Below are 15,746 nucleotides of genomic sequence, written 5' to 3' on the forward strand. Positions count from 1 at the left end.
TTTAAAGAGGAGTTGCTCATAATACAAAACAAGACATAGAGACTTGCATAATGAAATGCAAGCTATTGGAGGAAACAAACATTGAGTGGTATACAGAGAATATGCTTTTAAAGGGAAAACCCTCATGTCCTGGGATATTTTGGATTTGACATGCTTAAGACTTAAAGTGGAATTGAAGGCACAAATGGTTTTTTCATCTGTGGTAGTTTGCTTTGGCCAGTGAATAGATTTCTTTTTTGTCCTTTATTGCATTATTCATCAGTGGCTACCTTTCTGATCATTTTACATGCTTTCATGCTTTGATCTCAATTTATTTTTTGAAGGAATTTGTTGTTGGATGATGTTTTTAATGATTGTTGTTTCTAAACTCCAATAGCAAATATAATAATTTTTTGTTGATGCTTAGTAAAAATTGCAAAGTATGTTCTATAGCTGTTGCAAAAACTATGTAATTATTTAGGTAGGCTTTTTGGAATTAATTGCTTGTGAAAAGAAAACATCACCCAGTTTAGTAATCTAGAATTTAAATATTTTTTCTGTGTAAGATAGAGTTAACCTGAATTCAAGTAAACAAAAAATAACAAGATTTTAAATGCTAAACATTTTCTTTGTTCTTAATGGAATCAAGAAACTGCTTTGAGTGTATTTTTTGGAACTTCTTTTATTTAGAAGGTCTTGTAACTCCGTTTGGAGGGCTAGAGCTCTTTTTGAGTCCACACAAATCACATGCACCATGCTGCAGTTAGGATTATTTCAGCCCCATCGCCTTCCTAATATTACTATTAGTTTTTGTCTTTTGTGGAGATTCTTCAGATTATTGAGGATGTGCTATTCTTTTGGCATTTTATAAACTGAAGAGCTTTTAGAATTACAGTTTTCTTCAAAGATAAAACGAGAAATGCTAAGTCATTTTATATGCAAAACACTCTTGGCTTTAGAAATATGTCAACTATTTTTGTACTGATGCTTGAAAATCCCAAGGTAGTTAGAAACTGAAAGAACAGAAAGTACACACAGAATTATAGCAAGTCACTTGGTATAATTTGGATTCTGGCTTGTGTTGTTTACTTTAGGTATTTGGTCGTTAAAATTTGTGTAGTTCTGGTTTAAAGTTACTTATGTTCCTGTCCTTATTTTACTTTTGGGTTTCACAATAGAGATTAAGTGTTGGTTATATACTATGACTAAGTAGTCTTTTCATTATGGGAAAGATCAGGGAAATGGTATTTTAAAGTGTTCATAGGACAAAACACTGTAGTTTTTTGATATATGATTTTAGTTCACATACTTTTCACAAACGCTGAAAAATATGCTGTATTCAAAGCGGTAGGATTTAGCATAAACAAATAATGAGCTTCATAAAACCAGCATATGCTAGCAGCAGCAGCAGGAGGAGGAGTATGTGCCATCAAGAAATGTGTTACTTGGTGGCAAGCATTGGAGTTGTGCATGTTTTCCTGTTGTGGTTTGGTTCTTTTTGTGAAAAAAGAAACTTTTGAAAAGAACAGCTGATTTATGTAGATTTCTTTTTCATTGTGATCCCTAAAGGTTTCTTTACTGAAAGTTTGTGGTGTTACATTCCTAGACGAGATATATTTGTTTTACTATAGGCAATTTATTAGGTTTGGAAAGTAAAGTAAATGAAGACTTGGGCTTGCCTCTGGGACCAGACCTAGCGCAACAGAATTAAATTGATATGAATAACAAGCCATCTCAAGCATCTATACAACCTTAAACCTCAAATTATGATCTTATGAACTATTTGTTTTTTGGAGCTTGATACAAGTGAGGGGTGGCTTTAAAACTGGTATCTCATTCACAAGGAGTTGTATAGTAGCAGCATAAATAGTGAAGAAAATATATATTGGGAGTCAGTAAAACTGGGATTCAGTTTCAGCTTCACTGCAAATTATCTTTGGGCATCAGGTTTCTCATCTTCAAAATGGGTAAAATATGCTCATAAATGATATAAGATTGAGATGATTTATAATAACTGCACGTATTTCCTATGGGTGTTGTGAGGATAAAGTACCTGCCTATCACAGTGTCTGAAATGTAGTAAGTCCTTGGTGTCAGTTTCCTTTAGCAGTGAGACCACCTGCCTTTCCCCCTTTTCCCCAGCTATTTTTTAGCATGAATGAAGTATTTTATAATGATGCTCATTTCCAAGACTCCCTTATGATCTGACAGAACACCTCCTGTTCCTGACATAAACCTCTAGGGTAGCACTGTGTAATAGAGTTTCTATGATGATGAAAATGTTCTGTACTTGTGCTTTTCACTGCTGTAGCTGTACTAGCTATACATGGCTATTGAACACTTTAAATGTGGCTAATGCAGCTAAATAACTGATTTTTTTTTTTTTTTTTTTTTTTTTTGGGGGGGAGACAGAGTCTCACTCTGTCACCTAGGCTGGAGTGCAGTGGCAGGATCTCAGCTCTCTGCAACCTCCACCTCCCAGGTTCAAGTGATTTTTGTGCCTTGGCCACCTGAGTAGCTGGAAATACAGGTGTGAGCTACCACGCCCTACTAATTTTTGTGTTTTTTGTAGAGTCAGGATTTTGCCATGTTGGCCAGGCTGGTCTTGAGCTCCTGACCTCAAGCGATCCACCCACCTTAGCCTCCCAAAGTGCTGGGATTAAGGGTGTGAGCCACCATGCTTGACCCAGAACTGAATTTTTGATATAAGTAGTCAAGTATGACTTGTGGCTACTGTATTGAACAACTTAACTCTAGGGCTTACATATCCCGATTCTTAGTGAAACCTAAATTATATAATATTGACCACATGCAGGGAAATATAGAAAAAATTTGGAATGGAATAATCTCTGTTATAAATTATCATGGATCAACAGATTATCAAATTGACACCTGAGTCAAATTCCATTATGTGGACTCTTTAAAGCTTGTCCCTTTATAACTTGCCAGCAAATCATATCACTGTTCTTCAAGAGTACTTTAGACTTTTAAAAGATACTCACCAAGGAAATTCCTAATTGCAGATGTTAGTTTTTAATCTTCTAGTAGGCTAAACTGTATACTGCATAACACTAGAGATTTCAGAAGCATATTTTGTATTGCTTTGCAAGTTAGTAAATATAGGCATGCCTCGGAGATATTGCTGACTTGTTTTCAGACCACGACAATCAAGCAAATACTGCAATAAAGTAAGTCACGTGAATTTTTTGGTTTCCCAGTGTATGTATGTTATGTTTCCACTATGCTGTAGTCTGCTAACTGAACAGTAGAATTATGTGTAAGAAAGTGATGTACATATAGTAATTAAATACTTTCTCTGTTTTTGAGTCTTGCTCAGTCGCCCAGACTGGAGTACAGTGGTGCGATCTCAGCTCATTGCAGCCTCTGCCTCCCGGGTTCAAGCAATTCTGCCTCAGCCTCCCAGGTAGCTGGGATTACAGGCGCGTGCTGCTACGCTGGCTAATTTTTGTATTTCTGGTAGAGACGGGGTTTCACCATGTTGGCCAGGCTGGTCTTGAACTCCTGACCTCATGATCTGCCCACCTTGGCCTCCTAAAGTGCTAGGATTACAGGTGTGTGCCACCGCGCCTGGCCGGTAATTAAATACTTTCTGGCTAAAAAATGCTAATGATTATCTGAGTCTTCAGTGAGTTGTAATCTTTTTGCTGGTAAAGCGTCTTCAGTGTAGGTGGGTGCTTACTGATCAGGGTAGTGGTTGCTGAGGACTGAGGTGGCTGTGGCAATTTCTTGATATAAGACAAAGTTTGCCACATTGATGGACTCTTCTTTTTTTTTTTTTTTTTTTAAATTTATTTGTTTTTGAGATGGAGTCTTGCTGTGTCACCCAGGCTGGAGTGCAGTGGCATAATCTCTGCTCACTGCAACCTCCACCTCCTGGGTTCAAGTGATTCTCCTGCATCAGCCCCCTGAGTAGCTGGGACTATAGGCACATGCCACCATATCCGGCTAATTTTTTGTGTTTTTAGTAGAGCTGAGGTTTCACCCTATTGGCTAGACTGCTCTCAAACTCCTGACCGCAAGTGATCCGCCCACATTGGCCTCCCAAAGTGCTGGGATTACAGGCGTGAGCTACTGCACCCAGCCAATGGACTATTATTTTCATGAAAGATTTCTCTGCAGCATGTGATGCTGTTTAACAGCATTTTACGCAGAGTAGAACTTATTTTATCATTGGAGTCAATCTCAAACTCTGCTGCTGCTTTATCAACTAGGTTTATGTAATATTCTAAATCTTTTATTGTCCTTTCAACAGTGTTCACAGCTCCTTACCAGGAGTAGATTCCATCTCAGGAAATCACTTGTTTTTTGCTCCTCCATATGAAACCAGTCCTCATTTGTTCAAGTTTTATCATGAGATTGTCATGATAAAGTCAGTCACATCTTCGGGCTCTACTTTTTTTTTTTTTTTTTTTTTTTTTTTTTTTGAGATGGAGTTTCACTCTCGTTGTCCAGGCTGCAGTGCAGTGGCGCCTTCTCGGCTCACTGCAACCTCCACCTCCCAGGTTCAAGTGATTCTCCTGGCTCACCCTCCCAAGTAGCTGGGATTACAGACATTCGCCACCATGCCCAGCTAATTTTTTGCATTTTTAGTAGAGATGGGGTTTCACCATATTGGGCAGGCTGGTCTCGAACTCCTGACCTCAGGTGATCCACCTGCCTCGCCTTCCCAAAGTGTTGGGATTACAGGCGTGAGCCACTGCTCCCGGCCCAGGTGCTACTTCTAATTCTAGTTCTCTTGCTATTTCCACTATATCAGCACTTACTTCTTCCACTGAAGTCTTGAATACTTCGTAGTCATCCATGAGTATTGGAATCAGCTTCTTCCAAATGCTTGTTAATGTTGATATTTTGGCCTTCTCCCATGAATCACAAATGTTTTTTCCTTTCCCTTCCCTTCCCTTCCCTTCCCTTCCCTTCCCTTCCCTTCCCTTCCCTGCCCTGCCCTGCCCTGCCCTGCCCTGCCCTGCCCTTTCCTGCCCTGCCCTGCCCTACCCTACCCTACCCTACCCTACCCTACCCTACCCTACGTCAGCCTCCTAAGTAGCTGGGACTCCAGTCGTACACCACTGCATCCAGGAATGTTATTAATGGCATCAGCAATGGTGAATCCTTTCCAGGAAGTTTTTAATGTAGTTTGCCCAGAACCATCAGAGAAATCAGTATGTATGGCAGCTGTAGCCTTACAAAATATACTTCTTAAATAATAAGACTTGAAAATCAAAACAAATCCTTGATCCATAGGCTGCAGAGTAGATGTGTTAGCAGGCATGAAAGCAACATTAATCTCTGTATACATCTCCCTCAGAGCTCTTGGGTGACTAGGTATTTTCCCAGCAAGCAGTAATATTTTGAAAGGAATCTAAGCTCTCTACAATGGCCTTAAAATAGCCAGTAACCCATGCTGCCAACAGATGTGCTATCATTCTGGCTTTGTTGTTTTATTTATAGGGCATAGTCTGAGTAGATTTAGCATATTTCTTAAGGGCCCTAGGATTTTCCAGATAGTAAATAAGTACTGGCTTCAAATTAAAGTCACCAACTATATTAGCACCTAAAAGTCGAGTCAGCCTGTTGAAGCTTTGAAGCTTTGATGCTAGGCATTGACTTCTCACTAGCTGTGAAAGTCCTAGTTAGAGAGAAGTCAATGCATGACATCTTGTTTCAATAGATGGCTATTTCATCTACACTTAAAATCATGTGTTTAGTGTAGGCACTTTCATCAGTTATCTTGGCTGGATCTTCTGGATAACTTGAAGCAGTTTCTCCATAAGCACTTGCTGCCTCACCTTGCACTTTTATGTTATGGAGACAGCTGCTTTCATTAAACCTCATGAGCTAACCTCTGCTAGCTTCAAACTTTTCTTCTGTGGCTTTCTTACCTCTCAGCCTTCATAGAATTGAAATGAGAGTTAGGAGTTTGCTTTGGATTACATTTTGGCTTAAGGGAATGTTGTGGCTGGTTTGATCATCTATCCAAACTGCTCTCACTTTCTCCATACCAGCAATAAGGCTGTTTTGCTTTCTTATCATTTGTGTGTTCACTGGAGAGTAGCACTTTAAATTTCCTCCAAGAACTTATTCTTTGCATTTACAACTTGGCTTTTGAAGTAGCTTTCAGCCTATTTCAGCTTTTAACATGCTTTCCTCACTAAGTTTAGTCATTTATAGTTTTTATTTAAAGTGAGAGATGTGGCACAAGACCACATAGAGGCCACTGTTCAGTTATTTATTTCGATATAATGGCCTAACTTCAATATTATTGTGTATGCTGAATAGGAAGATCTAAGGAGAAGAGAAAGATGGGAGTGGCAGGGGACAACAGACGGTAGGTGGAGCAGTTAGAACACACACAACTGTCTTAAGTTTACTATCTTCTATGGGTGCAGTTCATGGTGCTCCCAGTTACAGTGATAACATAAAAGGTCAGTGATCACACATCACCATAACAGATACAATAATAATTTAAAAAATTGAAATACTGCAGAGAATTTCTGTTATATAAATTATTAGGTGTTTTTGTCTTTTTGTGTTTTTACTGAGCAAAGTCATGAAAAATGATATTTCATAATTATCAGCACGTGCAAACACCATGTGTTAGACATTTTTGATGAGGAAGCTTTGGGTAATGATATGAATTATTGCATCTTTAGAAGGATTTTTTGAGAGGAAACATTTTTTCTTCTGGCTTCTAGAGTGTTTCTGGGAAAGTAAGCAGTTATAAGTATACTAAATTCAGCCTCTGTTTTAAAAGTATCCTATCTTGTTGGATCTGCCCAAAATACTACCTCAAATGAGAGTTTTCACCTTCCTCTGCCATCCTCCTGGTGTGTTAATAATAAATCCTTGAAAGATGAAAGAATTAAAACAGATTGAAATGAAGTTTAGGAGGTGAATTTTATGTTGTGCATGCATGGCTCTCTTTTCTCTGCCTAGCTCTTTGCAGCATTTTTATCAGTTACTTGGATAAGTGACATTTATGTCAGGTTTTCTAATGATTATGTAGTTTGACATTGTCATGCAATTGGTACAATCTGAAACGATGGGTTGTTTAGCCAGATAAATTTTCAAAGTTACCAACTACAAAATCCTCTATATGAGCTTCAAAACACAATTGTAAGAGTACACACTGAAGTGAAGAACATGGCTTATTTAGCCAGGTTATGTATAAAGAGGATTTAAATGCTTTAAATGAGTGTCAGTACCAATCAGTAGTAAAATATGGTTGACAAAAGTGCTCCTGTGGTTCTTGGTTTCATTAATGGAATTGGAGCTGGCAGGAATCAGAGAGGTATATTGCCCTTTCACTCAGGAACAAATTTTTTTTAGTGAGTGCCAAGTACATTCTGGGCAGACCCCACCTCGTTACCTTTGTGTTGGAACAAGATTGAAAGAAAAGATCAAGCTGGTTTGGGAATCAGAAATCTTGGTTGGAGGGACAGGATGCTAGGAGAGGGTTATGATTGGCTTGAAACAAAAAATAGTGGTGTGAAAATTGGCAGTAATGGCCCGGGCACGGTGGCTCATGCCTTTATAATCCCAGCACTTTGGGAGGCCAAGGTGGATGAAAATTGGCAGTAATGGCAATGTTCACATGACTTAGTGGTCTGTCACTTACGGAGAAGGATTAGACTTCTTTGTGGTTTTAGGAAGGGACATGAGACAAGTGGATAGGTGATATAGGGAGAAAAATTGAGAGTCAGTAGAAGGAAGAGTTTTACAGTGTTAGAACTCCATTTAATTTTGAAAAGAATTTGTATTTTAAGTTGCTAAAGTTTCATATCCCCAGTGGTATATTGTAAAAGATATTCAGACTTTAAGTGGATGGTGAGACTAAATGGCTCCTTCCATTCAGGAGAGTTTGACTCTTAATGATTGTTCATCACTCAGCTGAGAAGGAAAGAAATTTGAAGGATTGCAAGCAGTTTGGAAAAGCCCATTTATATATTCCTTTTAATAACCTGTGGTTTATTGCTATGCTTGCCCAACTGAGAATCTGAATTTCTTGCATTACTATTAAATTTAATTATGCATTTGTAATTGAATGGTTCGGGAGGAGTACAAAAAGGAGATTTTTTTTTTTTTTTTTTTTTGCATTTCTAGTTACTACGGCTTTTCTAGAATCTCTCCTGGTGCGCGCGCGTGTGTGTGTGTGTGTAAGTGATCCTGTACTTTTACATGGAAAACACAAGCTCCAGATGGACTGTTGTTCTAAAAAGTATTAATGCAGCGAAGTTGAGCAAAAGTAAATCTGTAAAATGGTATGCCAAGGATATGCTTTTAGCACATGAACAAGTTGCAGTCACTTTTTGGGAGATAGAGAATTAGAGTTGTGTAGGTAGAAGAAATTTGTTTTCTTGAATGATAAGCATGTATTTTGTGAAGTAACTTGATGGAAAATTTTTCTTACTAGGAATCAGTTATGGTTGAGGGACATGCCACCCATTAGTGTAGTTGGATAAAGGTCCTGCCACATCCCTTCAGCATTTGTAAAGAAAAGATTTCAGCTGGTTTGTTTAAAAAATATGGGGGTATTCCATTTCATGAGAGGTAGTATGTGTAACAGTTAAAAGTACATGTCTATAACCTGACTGTGTTTTAGTTACAGATGGCGGGGGGCTTTCAGCGAGTTATTTAATCTCCCTGTTCCTCAGTTTTTACGTGTATCTTACGACCTGTTAATAATAGTACTTGCCTTCAAGGTCATTTGTGAGCATGAGTTAATATATATATGTTGACCGGGCACGGTAGCTCACACCTGCAATCCCAGCACTTTGGGAGGCCAAGGCGGGCGGATCACGAGGTCAGGAGATCGAGACCATCTTGGCTAACACGGTGAAACCCTGTCTGTACTAAAAATACAAAAATTTAGCTGGGCGTGGTGGCGGGCGCCTGTAGTCCCAGCTACTCAAGAGGTTGAGGCAGGAGAATCACTTGAACCCGGGAGGTGGAGGTTGCAGTGAGCCGAGATCATGCCACTGCACTTCAGCCTGGCGACAGAGCAAGATTCTGTCTCAAAAAAAAAAAAGTATGTGTATATATATGTGTGTGTGTGTGTGTGTGTGTGTATGTGTATATATATATGTAAAATGCTTAGGTTGGTGCTTTATAAATACATTTCTCTTTAGCTTCAAATCTGAATTCTCAGTGTATAAAAATTAGTATATTGGCCGGGCACAGTGGCTCATGCTTGTAATCCCAGCACTTTGGTGGAGGCCAGGGTGGGTGGATCAGAAGGTCAGGTATTCCGGACCAGCCTAGCCAATATGGTAAAACCCCGTCTGTACTAAAAATACAAAAATTAGCCAGGCATGGTGGCGGGCACATATAGTCTCAGCTAGTCAGGAGGCTGAGGCATGAGAATCGCTTGAACCCAGGATGTGGAGGTTGCAGTGAGCCAAGATCATGCCCCTGCACTCCAGTCTAGGCGGCAGAGTAAGACTCCATCTCAAAAAAAAAAAAAAAAAAAAAAAAAAAAATTATTATATCAATATAACCACATATTTAATGGCTTTTTGGTTCAGCTATGTATTAATATTAGGAACATCATTAGAAACACTTTTTACTTGAAAGTCACTGAGGAAAATAGTTTCATACTGTTCAGAAACCTTGAATAAGATGTAACCTCAGTTATTCTGGACAGGCTGGTTAAAAGTTTCATCAGAACAGCTGGAAAATAGGGTAAGAAAAGATTTCACATACAGACTGTTAAAATTTTTGGAAAACATTGCCCGTATCTGTTTTTCTTACTCTGCATAAGTTAATGGATTAGTTTTCTTTCTCCTCTCCTTACCAACCCCGTAACACCCTATTTATTCAGGCAACATAGGAGTATTTTAACATTATTTCATGATAATCTTACCATAATAGATGATCACCTGTGTTTATTTGATATGCCCTTTATCTTGGCTGGGCTGCCCTCTACAGTTGATTTCAAAGGATCTTTCAGTATGAAGATTTTACCCTCTGCCTGTGTTATTTAGTAATGCCCAATAAGTTGAACAGATAATGAGTGTTCTCTGCTTGAGGCTTGTATCATTTTTGTGGCTCCTGATATTAACTACATTATGAAAATACTTAAGTTTGTTCCTGAAATGGTGTTTACAGATCACATGCATTGATGCATAATAGATTCTCTCTGCTTGGTAATTAGGAGAAATGCAGTCCAGTATTGGGAAGTTTACTGCTTTATTGTTCCTGTTAATAGTCAACAACAAAAAATGTTGTCACCAAAACTGTGTCAGTGGAGATAACTAGAAGATGGTTCCTATAGTTGTAGTGCAGCCCAGGTTCCTATGTTACCAACTTTGCCTCCTGTGCTTTCTTTTCATCTCCATCACCTACTCTCTGTGGCCTGCCCCTTTGGTTTCCCCCATTTATTCCATTCTCCTGCTATACTTTACTGGCTGTTGTTTTTCTGTGACTTAATTTCTTTAGGGCCTTCTTTGCCCTGGGATATGAAGGCTGAATGGGGATGAGCCTTGGACACTAGATCCCAGTTCTTCCTTTTGAGCACAAGATGAAGTTACTTATACCATCTCTGGGTAGCTTGATGCCTAAGAGTAGGACAGAATAGACCAGAGTGGGCCCAAAGGTCGAAGCTTGGCTTTATTTGTACTGATAGCAACAAATATTTTGCTGCTTTATTTATTTTGGTGCAAGACCATATTTTAAGATTGTTATTATAGTTCTCCATTTTAGAGCTATAAGTGCCCTCTTATGTACCTGATTAGTTAAAAAGAGCGAGCAAGTCTCTGTCATGAAGAGTCTAATATATATTGAAAAGTTTATTTCTTAGGACTTTTACAAAAATAACGAATGACACAGATGACGAGTAGATCATAGAGATGCTAGACAATGCCAGATCATAAAATGGGTGCTAATGAGATCCAAGAGTAGGAACCAGTAATCACACAACTCTACTTGTGCCACCAAGCAGACATTTCCTTGCACACTGCTGTAACTTGTGGCTATTAATAATAGTCGAGGATTTTTGCCGCTGGATTTCAGTTAAATGTGACTTGATTCTTTGATTCTATGTGTGATTAAATTCTCAAGTGAAGAACTGTCATTTTGATTTTCTAGTCTTCTTTCTTCTCCTATTATTACTAAATAGAAAGATACTTTTGTTGAGCTGCATGCTATGTCCTGTCCCTTCCAACTGATCTGTAAGCTTTTCCATTGGCTTTCTTTCTGTTTCCTGCTGCTTTCTTGCTTCATATTTGAAGGGAGGATTCAGACCTATCCAGGTAACAAACTACTGGTTCTGCATGGCCTCTTTATAACTCGGTCTGCTTACTATTATTACATTGAGATTGATTGCTAATGAATGGATACATTCACATTGGAAATTTACTATTGGTATATTGTTTCAAGGCTTTTAAGCCTGCAGTGAAAATTATAAATAACTACAGATACTGGTTGCCATTTTGAGAAATTTGAACTCTACTCATTCTAGTCTATTCTTAGGCCTGTCTAGATTGTCCACTTTTATTATAAACTATTCTAGAAGGCTCAGTTTAGTATAGGATTGTGTCACCTTTTGGAGAGGAAAAAAACTGCTTAGTTCAGCATGTGACAACCCTACAGATGGTTTAATTTAGCTTGACCTTGATGGACTGGGTAAATATTTTATGATCAAAGAGATTCCTCCTTGTTCTAAGTATTTTATAAATTATTTGAGCAGTCTTTTAGGAGACTACTTTTAATTTTTAATGAGTTGGTAATGAACCAACTCTTTATCAGAGTTAGTTCTTTTATATAATAGAGAAATATCAGCTACCCCTTTTGTTATACTTTATTATACATGTATGTGTATATACATATATGTATGCATCTATATGTATGTATATATACAGTCAGGTCGAACCTATCCTACTGTTTTCAAATATGTGATGATACTGATAAGAGCTCGCCCTCATGTGGTATATTTTTGGAAATCCAACAATAGGTAATTTATTCTTTTTATGCATATTGTATTTGTAATTCAAGTTGACCAGATTTTTATTAGTGAAGAAAAGGAGACAGTAAAATTTATATATTCCCCTTTGTAAAAAAAAAAGAAAAAAAAGAAAGAAAAAAAAATTTTTTTTTTCTCCCCTTCCCAGTTTTTCCAGAGGCCTCAAATACAGCCTCCTAGAGCTACCATCCCGAACAGCAGTCCATCCATTCGTCCTGGTGCACAGACACCCACTGCAGTGTACCAGGCTAATCAGCACATCATGATGGTTAACCATCTGCCCATGCCGTACCCAGTGCCCCAGGGGCCTCAGTACTGTATACCACAGGTAAAGTATCTTTGAGGCCTAGGTGGTCCAGCAGTAGAGTGGGAATTAACCCAGATTCTCATCAGAGGGAGCTGGGAGGATGAATTATGGCATTAGTTTTTAGTGACATGTGAACTGTTTTGTTGGTTACAAATTAGCCCTTTTGTGATTTTTTCATTATGCTGTGTGAAGATATTTCTACATCTATTTACTTAAATTTTTTAAAAATGACAGAGAAATTGTTTTTATCTACTTGCTTTCTCCCTTCCACTCACCACAACCAACTGCTCTAAAATGGGCTCAGTGATTATGCTGTTCCTGAAATCCTTTAATGTCATTGAAAAGTTATCAGCCTGAGATTATTTTACAGTGAGCGGATGTCTGCCTGTGTGCTGATATGTTGTATGGCTTTACTAAGCTGCACCTTTCTCTTCATTCTCATTGTATCTTGATGGCAAGCAAGCATTTTGAATGTGTTTGACCCAATGGCTTTACCTCATTTAAATGATTCTCTTACACAGAGAACTTTACTTTCTGTAGTAAGCTACTTTCTTCTTATTATTATTTTATTATGGTTTTTGGCCCCAGAGACTGTATTATTTATATGTTCATACTTTCTCTTTTCTAGTACCGTCATAGTGGCCCTCCTTATGTTGGGCCCCCACAACAATATCCAGTTCAACCACCAGGGCCAGGTCCTTTTTATCCTGGACCAGGACCTGGGGACTTCCCCAATGCTTATGGTAAGTAGGAAAAGTCAAGACATTTCTGCCGGTTTTTTGTGTTTATTTGATTTTGTTGCTTGGTGGGTCAGTTTATACAATGAGGTTTAGTGGTAAGAAGGAATTTTTTTTTTTTTTTTTTTTTTGAGACGGAGTCTCGCTCTGTCGCCCAGGCTGGAGTTTTTAAATAACATGCTGCTAACAGTTCTTTCTTGAAAGCTACTTTTTTTTTTTCCCTTCCCAGAAATGGGAGTCTCATTATGTTAGGCTGGTCTTCAACTCCTGGGTTCAAGCAGTCATCCTGCCTTAACTTCCCAAGTAGCTGGAACTACAGGCACATGCCAGTCTGCCCAGCTTTAAAAGTAGTTTCTTGGCTGGGCGCGGTGGCTCATGCCTGTAATTCCAGCACTTTGGGAGGCCAAGGTGGGCAAGGAGATTGAGACCATCCTGGCTAACACGATGAAACCCCGTCTCTACTAAAAATACAAAAAATTAGCCAGGCATGGTGGCAGGCACCTGTAGTCCCAGCTACTCGGGAGGCTGAGGCAGGAGAATGGCTTGAACCCAGGAGGCGGAGCTTGCAGTGAGCTGAGATCGCGCCACTGCACTCCAGCCTGGGTGGCAGAGCGAGACTCCGTCTCAAAAAAAGAAAAAAAGAAAAGTTACTTTTCAGATGGTGGCTTACAAGAAAAGTATTATAGAAATATATTTAGTTAATGACACCTTCTTTACAAGCTGATAATTCTGCTGGAAAGAATCATGTTTCAGAGTTCTGACATCTTCCACCAGTTCACTGTTACCTAGATTTTTACTGGAGTTTTGCCAATGGCATGAATATACCTTATCTTTCTTTCACAATTTCTTTTTCTCCAAACATTTCCCACTACTTTCCACCTTAAAGATTTTGTTAATGTCTTTCTTACTAGAATGCAATTTCCATGAAAGTAGAGATTTTTGTTTTGTTCACTGCTATATCCGCAGCCCCTAGAACAGTGACTGGCAGGCACATGGAGAATATACATGCCATAACTGAATATAACTCAGTGAACCTGTGGTTCTCTGCAAAACTGTGATAAGATCTATGGCATGGGGGAGGTTTTGGGTATTAGTTCCAATGAAAATGCCTTGAAAAATTAAACGTGTTTTTTATTTAGAGAGCGCTGGGTTGCCAAGATTATATTTGGCATATGCGCCAATGCTGAACTAAAAAATGATAAAAATTACTTACTTCATTTAACAAATTTTTACTGCATATTACATTTCTTTTATTCCATGGAAGGTGAATAATAAGGGATAAAATTAGTAGATAGTAGAAAAATTAAGTTTTGAGGTTCAGTAAGTATTGATCTGTTATATTACCTACAAAGCAAAAACGTATTAAATAATCTTAATGTAACATGGTAACTTATCCATTAACCAGTTTCCTAAAATTGGGATTGTCTCAGTTAAGATTACAGCAGAATTGATTTGATTCAAGTAGTCCAAGAAGGTTTTTCTTCAGTTTTGAGGTGAAATAGGCAAAGCAAATGTTCCACGGCTTTACTTCTTTTAGAGAAGGGAAAAGCTTTCTGTTACCTTGGTTGATATTGTCTTGGGAAACTGCTATTTCAAAGTGATATGCAGTAGTCTTCACTTATCCTCAGGGAATACATTCCAAGACCTCCAATGGATGTCTGAAATCTGAGATAGTACGCTATATATACCATGGGTTTTTTTGTTTTGTTTTGTTCTGTTTTTAATCTGATAAAAGGGCTGCTAAGTGACTAATTGGCATATAGCATATACAGCATGGATACACTGGATAAAGGGATGATTCACATCCCTGGTGACATGAAGCAGGACAGTGCAAGCTTTTATCATGCTATTCAGAATGGCTTGCAATTTAAATCTTATGAATTGTTAATTTCTGGAATCTTTTGTTTTAATATTTTCAGACCATGATTGACTGCAGGTAACTGAAAGTGCAGATAAGGGATTAATACTGCATTTTATATAACCTTACTAAATGGCTCAAATATGTTTATTTAACTCAGCTTTATTAAGTTGTATCATGACTATGAAATTTGATATTTTCAGAACAGTAATGTGTTACATATATGTGAGTTTAAAAGTTACACTATATATATATATATCACCCAATTTTTGACCGCATATTGCAAGTGCTGTTGAATATTCCTTGTGTAATCCTTGGGCTTATCTTTGTCACCATTTTTATGTAATTTTAGTGCCTTTATTCTAGGTCCTTATTTTGAAAACTTAAATCCAAGTAATAATTTTTAAGAGTAACAGTGGGCCGGGCGCGGTGGCTCACGCCTGTAATCCCAGCACTTTGGGAGGCCAAGGCGGGCGAATCACAAGGTCAGGAGATTGAGACCACAATGAAACCCCGTCTCTACTAAAAATACAAAAAATTAGCCAGGTGCGGTGGCAGGCGCCAGTAGTCCCAGCTACTCAGGAGGCTGAGGCAGGAGAATGGCGTGAACCCAGGAGGTGGAGGTTGCAGTGAGTCGCCACTGCACTCCATGGGTGACAGAGTGAGACTCTGTCTCAAAAAAAAAAAAACAACAGATTGTTACTATCTACAAGTTTTTAATAGAAAATGGATTATTATTCAGCATAAACATGCTAAAATGGACAGTATCTCCCTTTAATTTCTGTGTTGCAAAGGGAATACAATTAGTCTTCTAATTTACAAAATCATTTTTAAAGATGTCTTACTGAATTGTAACCTGCTTTTTACTTAGCGATTATGCAAATCACT

General features: G+C 38.3%; 1 protein-coding gene across 26 annotated transcripts in view; it reads left to right on the forward strand.

Annotated features, from left to right (window-relative positions):
* Positions 1-15,746, forward strand: part of EIF4G3 (eukaryotic translation initiation factor 4 gamma 3) — a 373,903-nt gene that overhangs the window by 190,922 nt on the left and 167,235 nt on the right. For 23 of the 26 annotated variants that reach the window (XM_073007734.1, XM_073007735.1, XM_073007738.1 and 20 more), the window contains 2 exons: positions 12,105-12,284; positions 12,892-13,006. In XM_073007734.1, coding sequence (XP_072863835.1) covers positions 12,105-12,284; positions 12,892-13,006 — 295 coding nt within the window. The remainder of the gene's footprint in view (positions 1-12,104; positions 12,285-12,891; positions 13,007-15,746) is intronic. The other 3 variants (XM_037999105.2, XM_073007733.1, XM_037999298.2) reach the window with 1 other exon arrangement.

This window comes from Chlorocebus sabaeus, chromosome 20 (genome assembly GCF_047675955.1).
Source record: "Chlorocebus sabaeus isolate Y175 chromosome 20, mChlSab1.0.hap1, whole genome shotgun sequence".
NCBI lineage: Eukaryota > Metazoa > Chordata > Mammalia > Primates > Cercopithecidae > Chlorocebus > Chlorocebus sabaeus.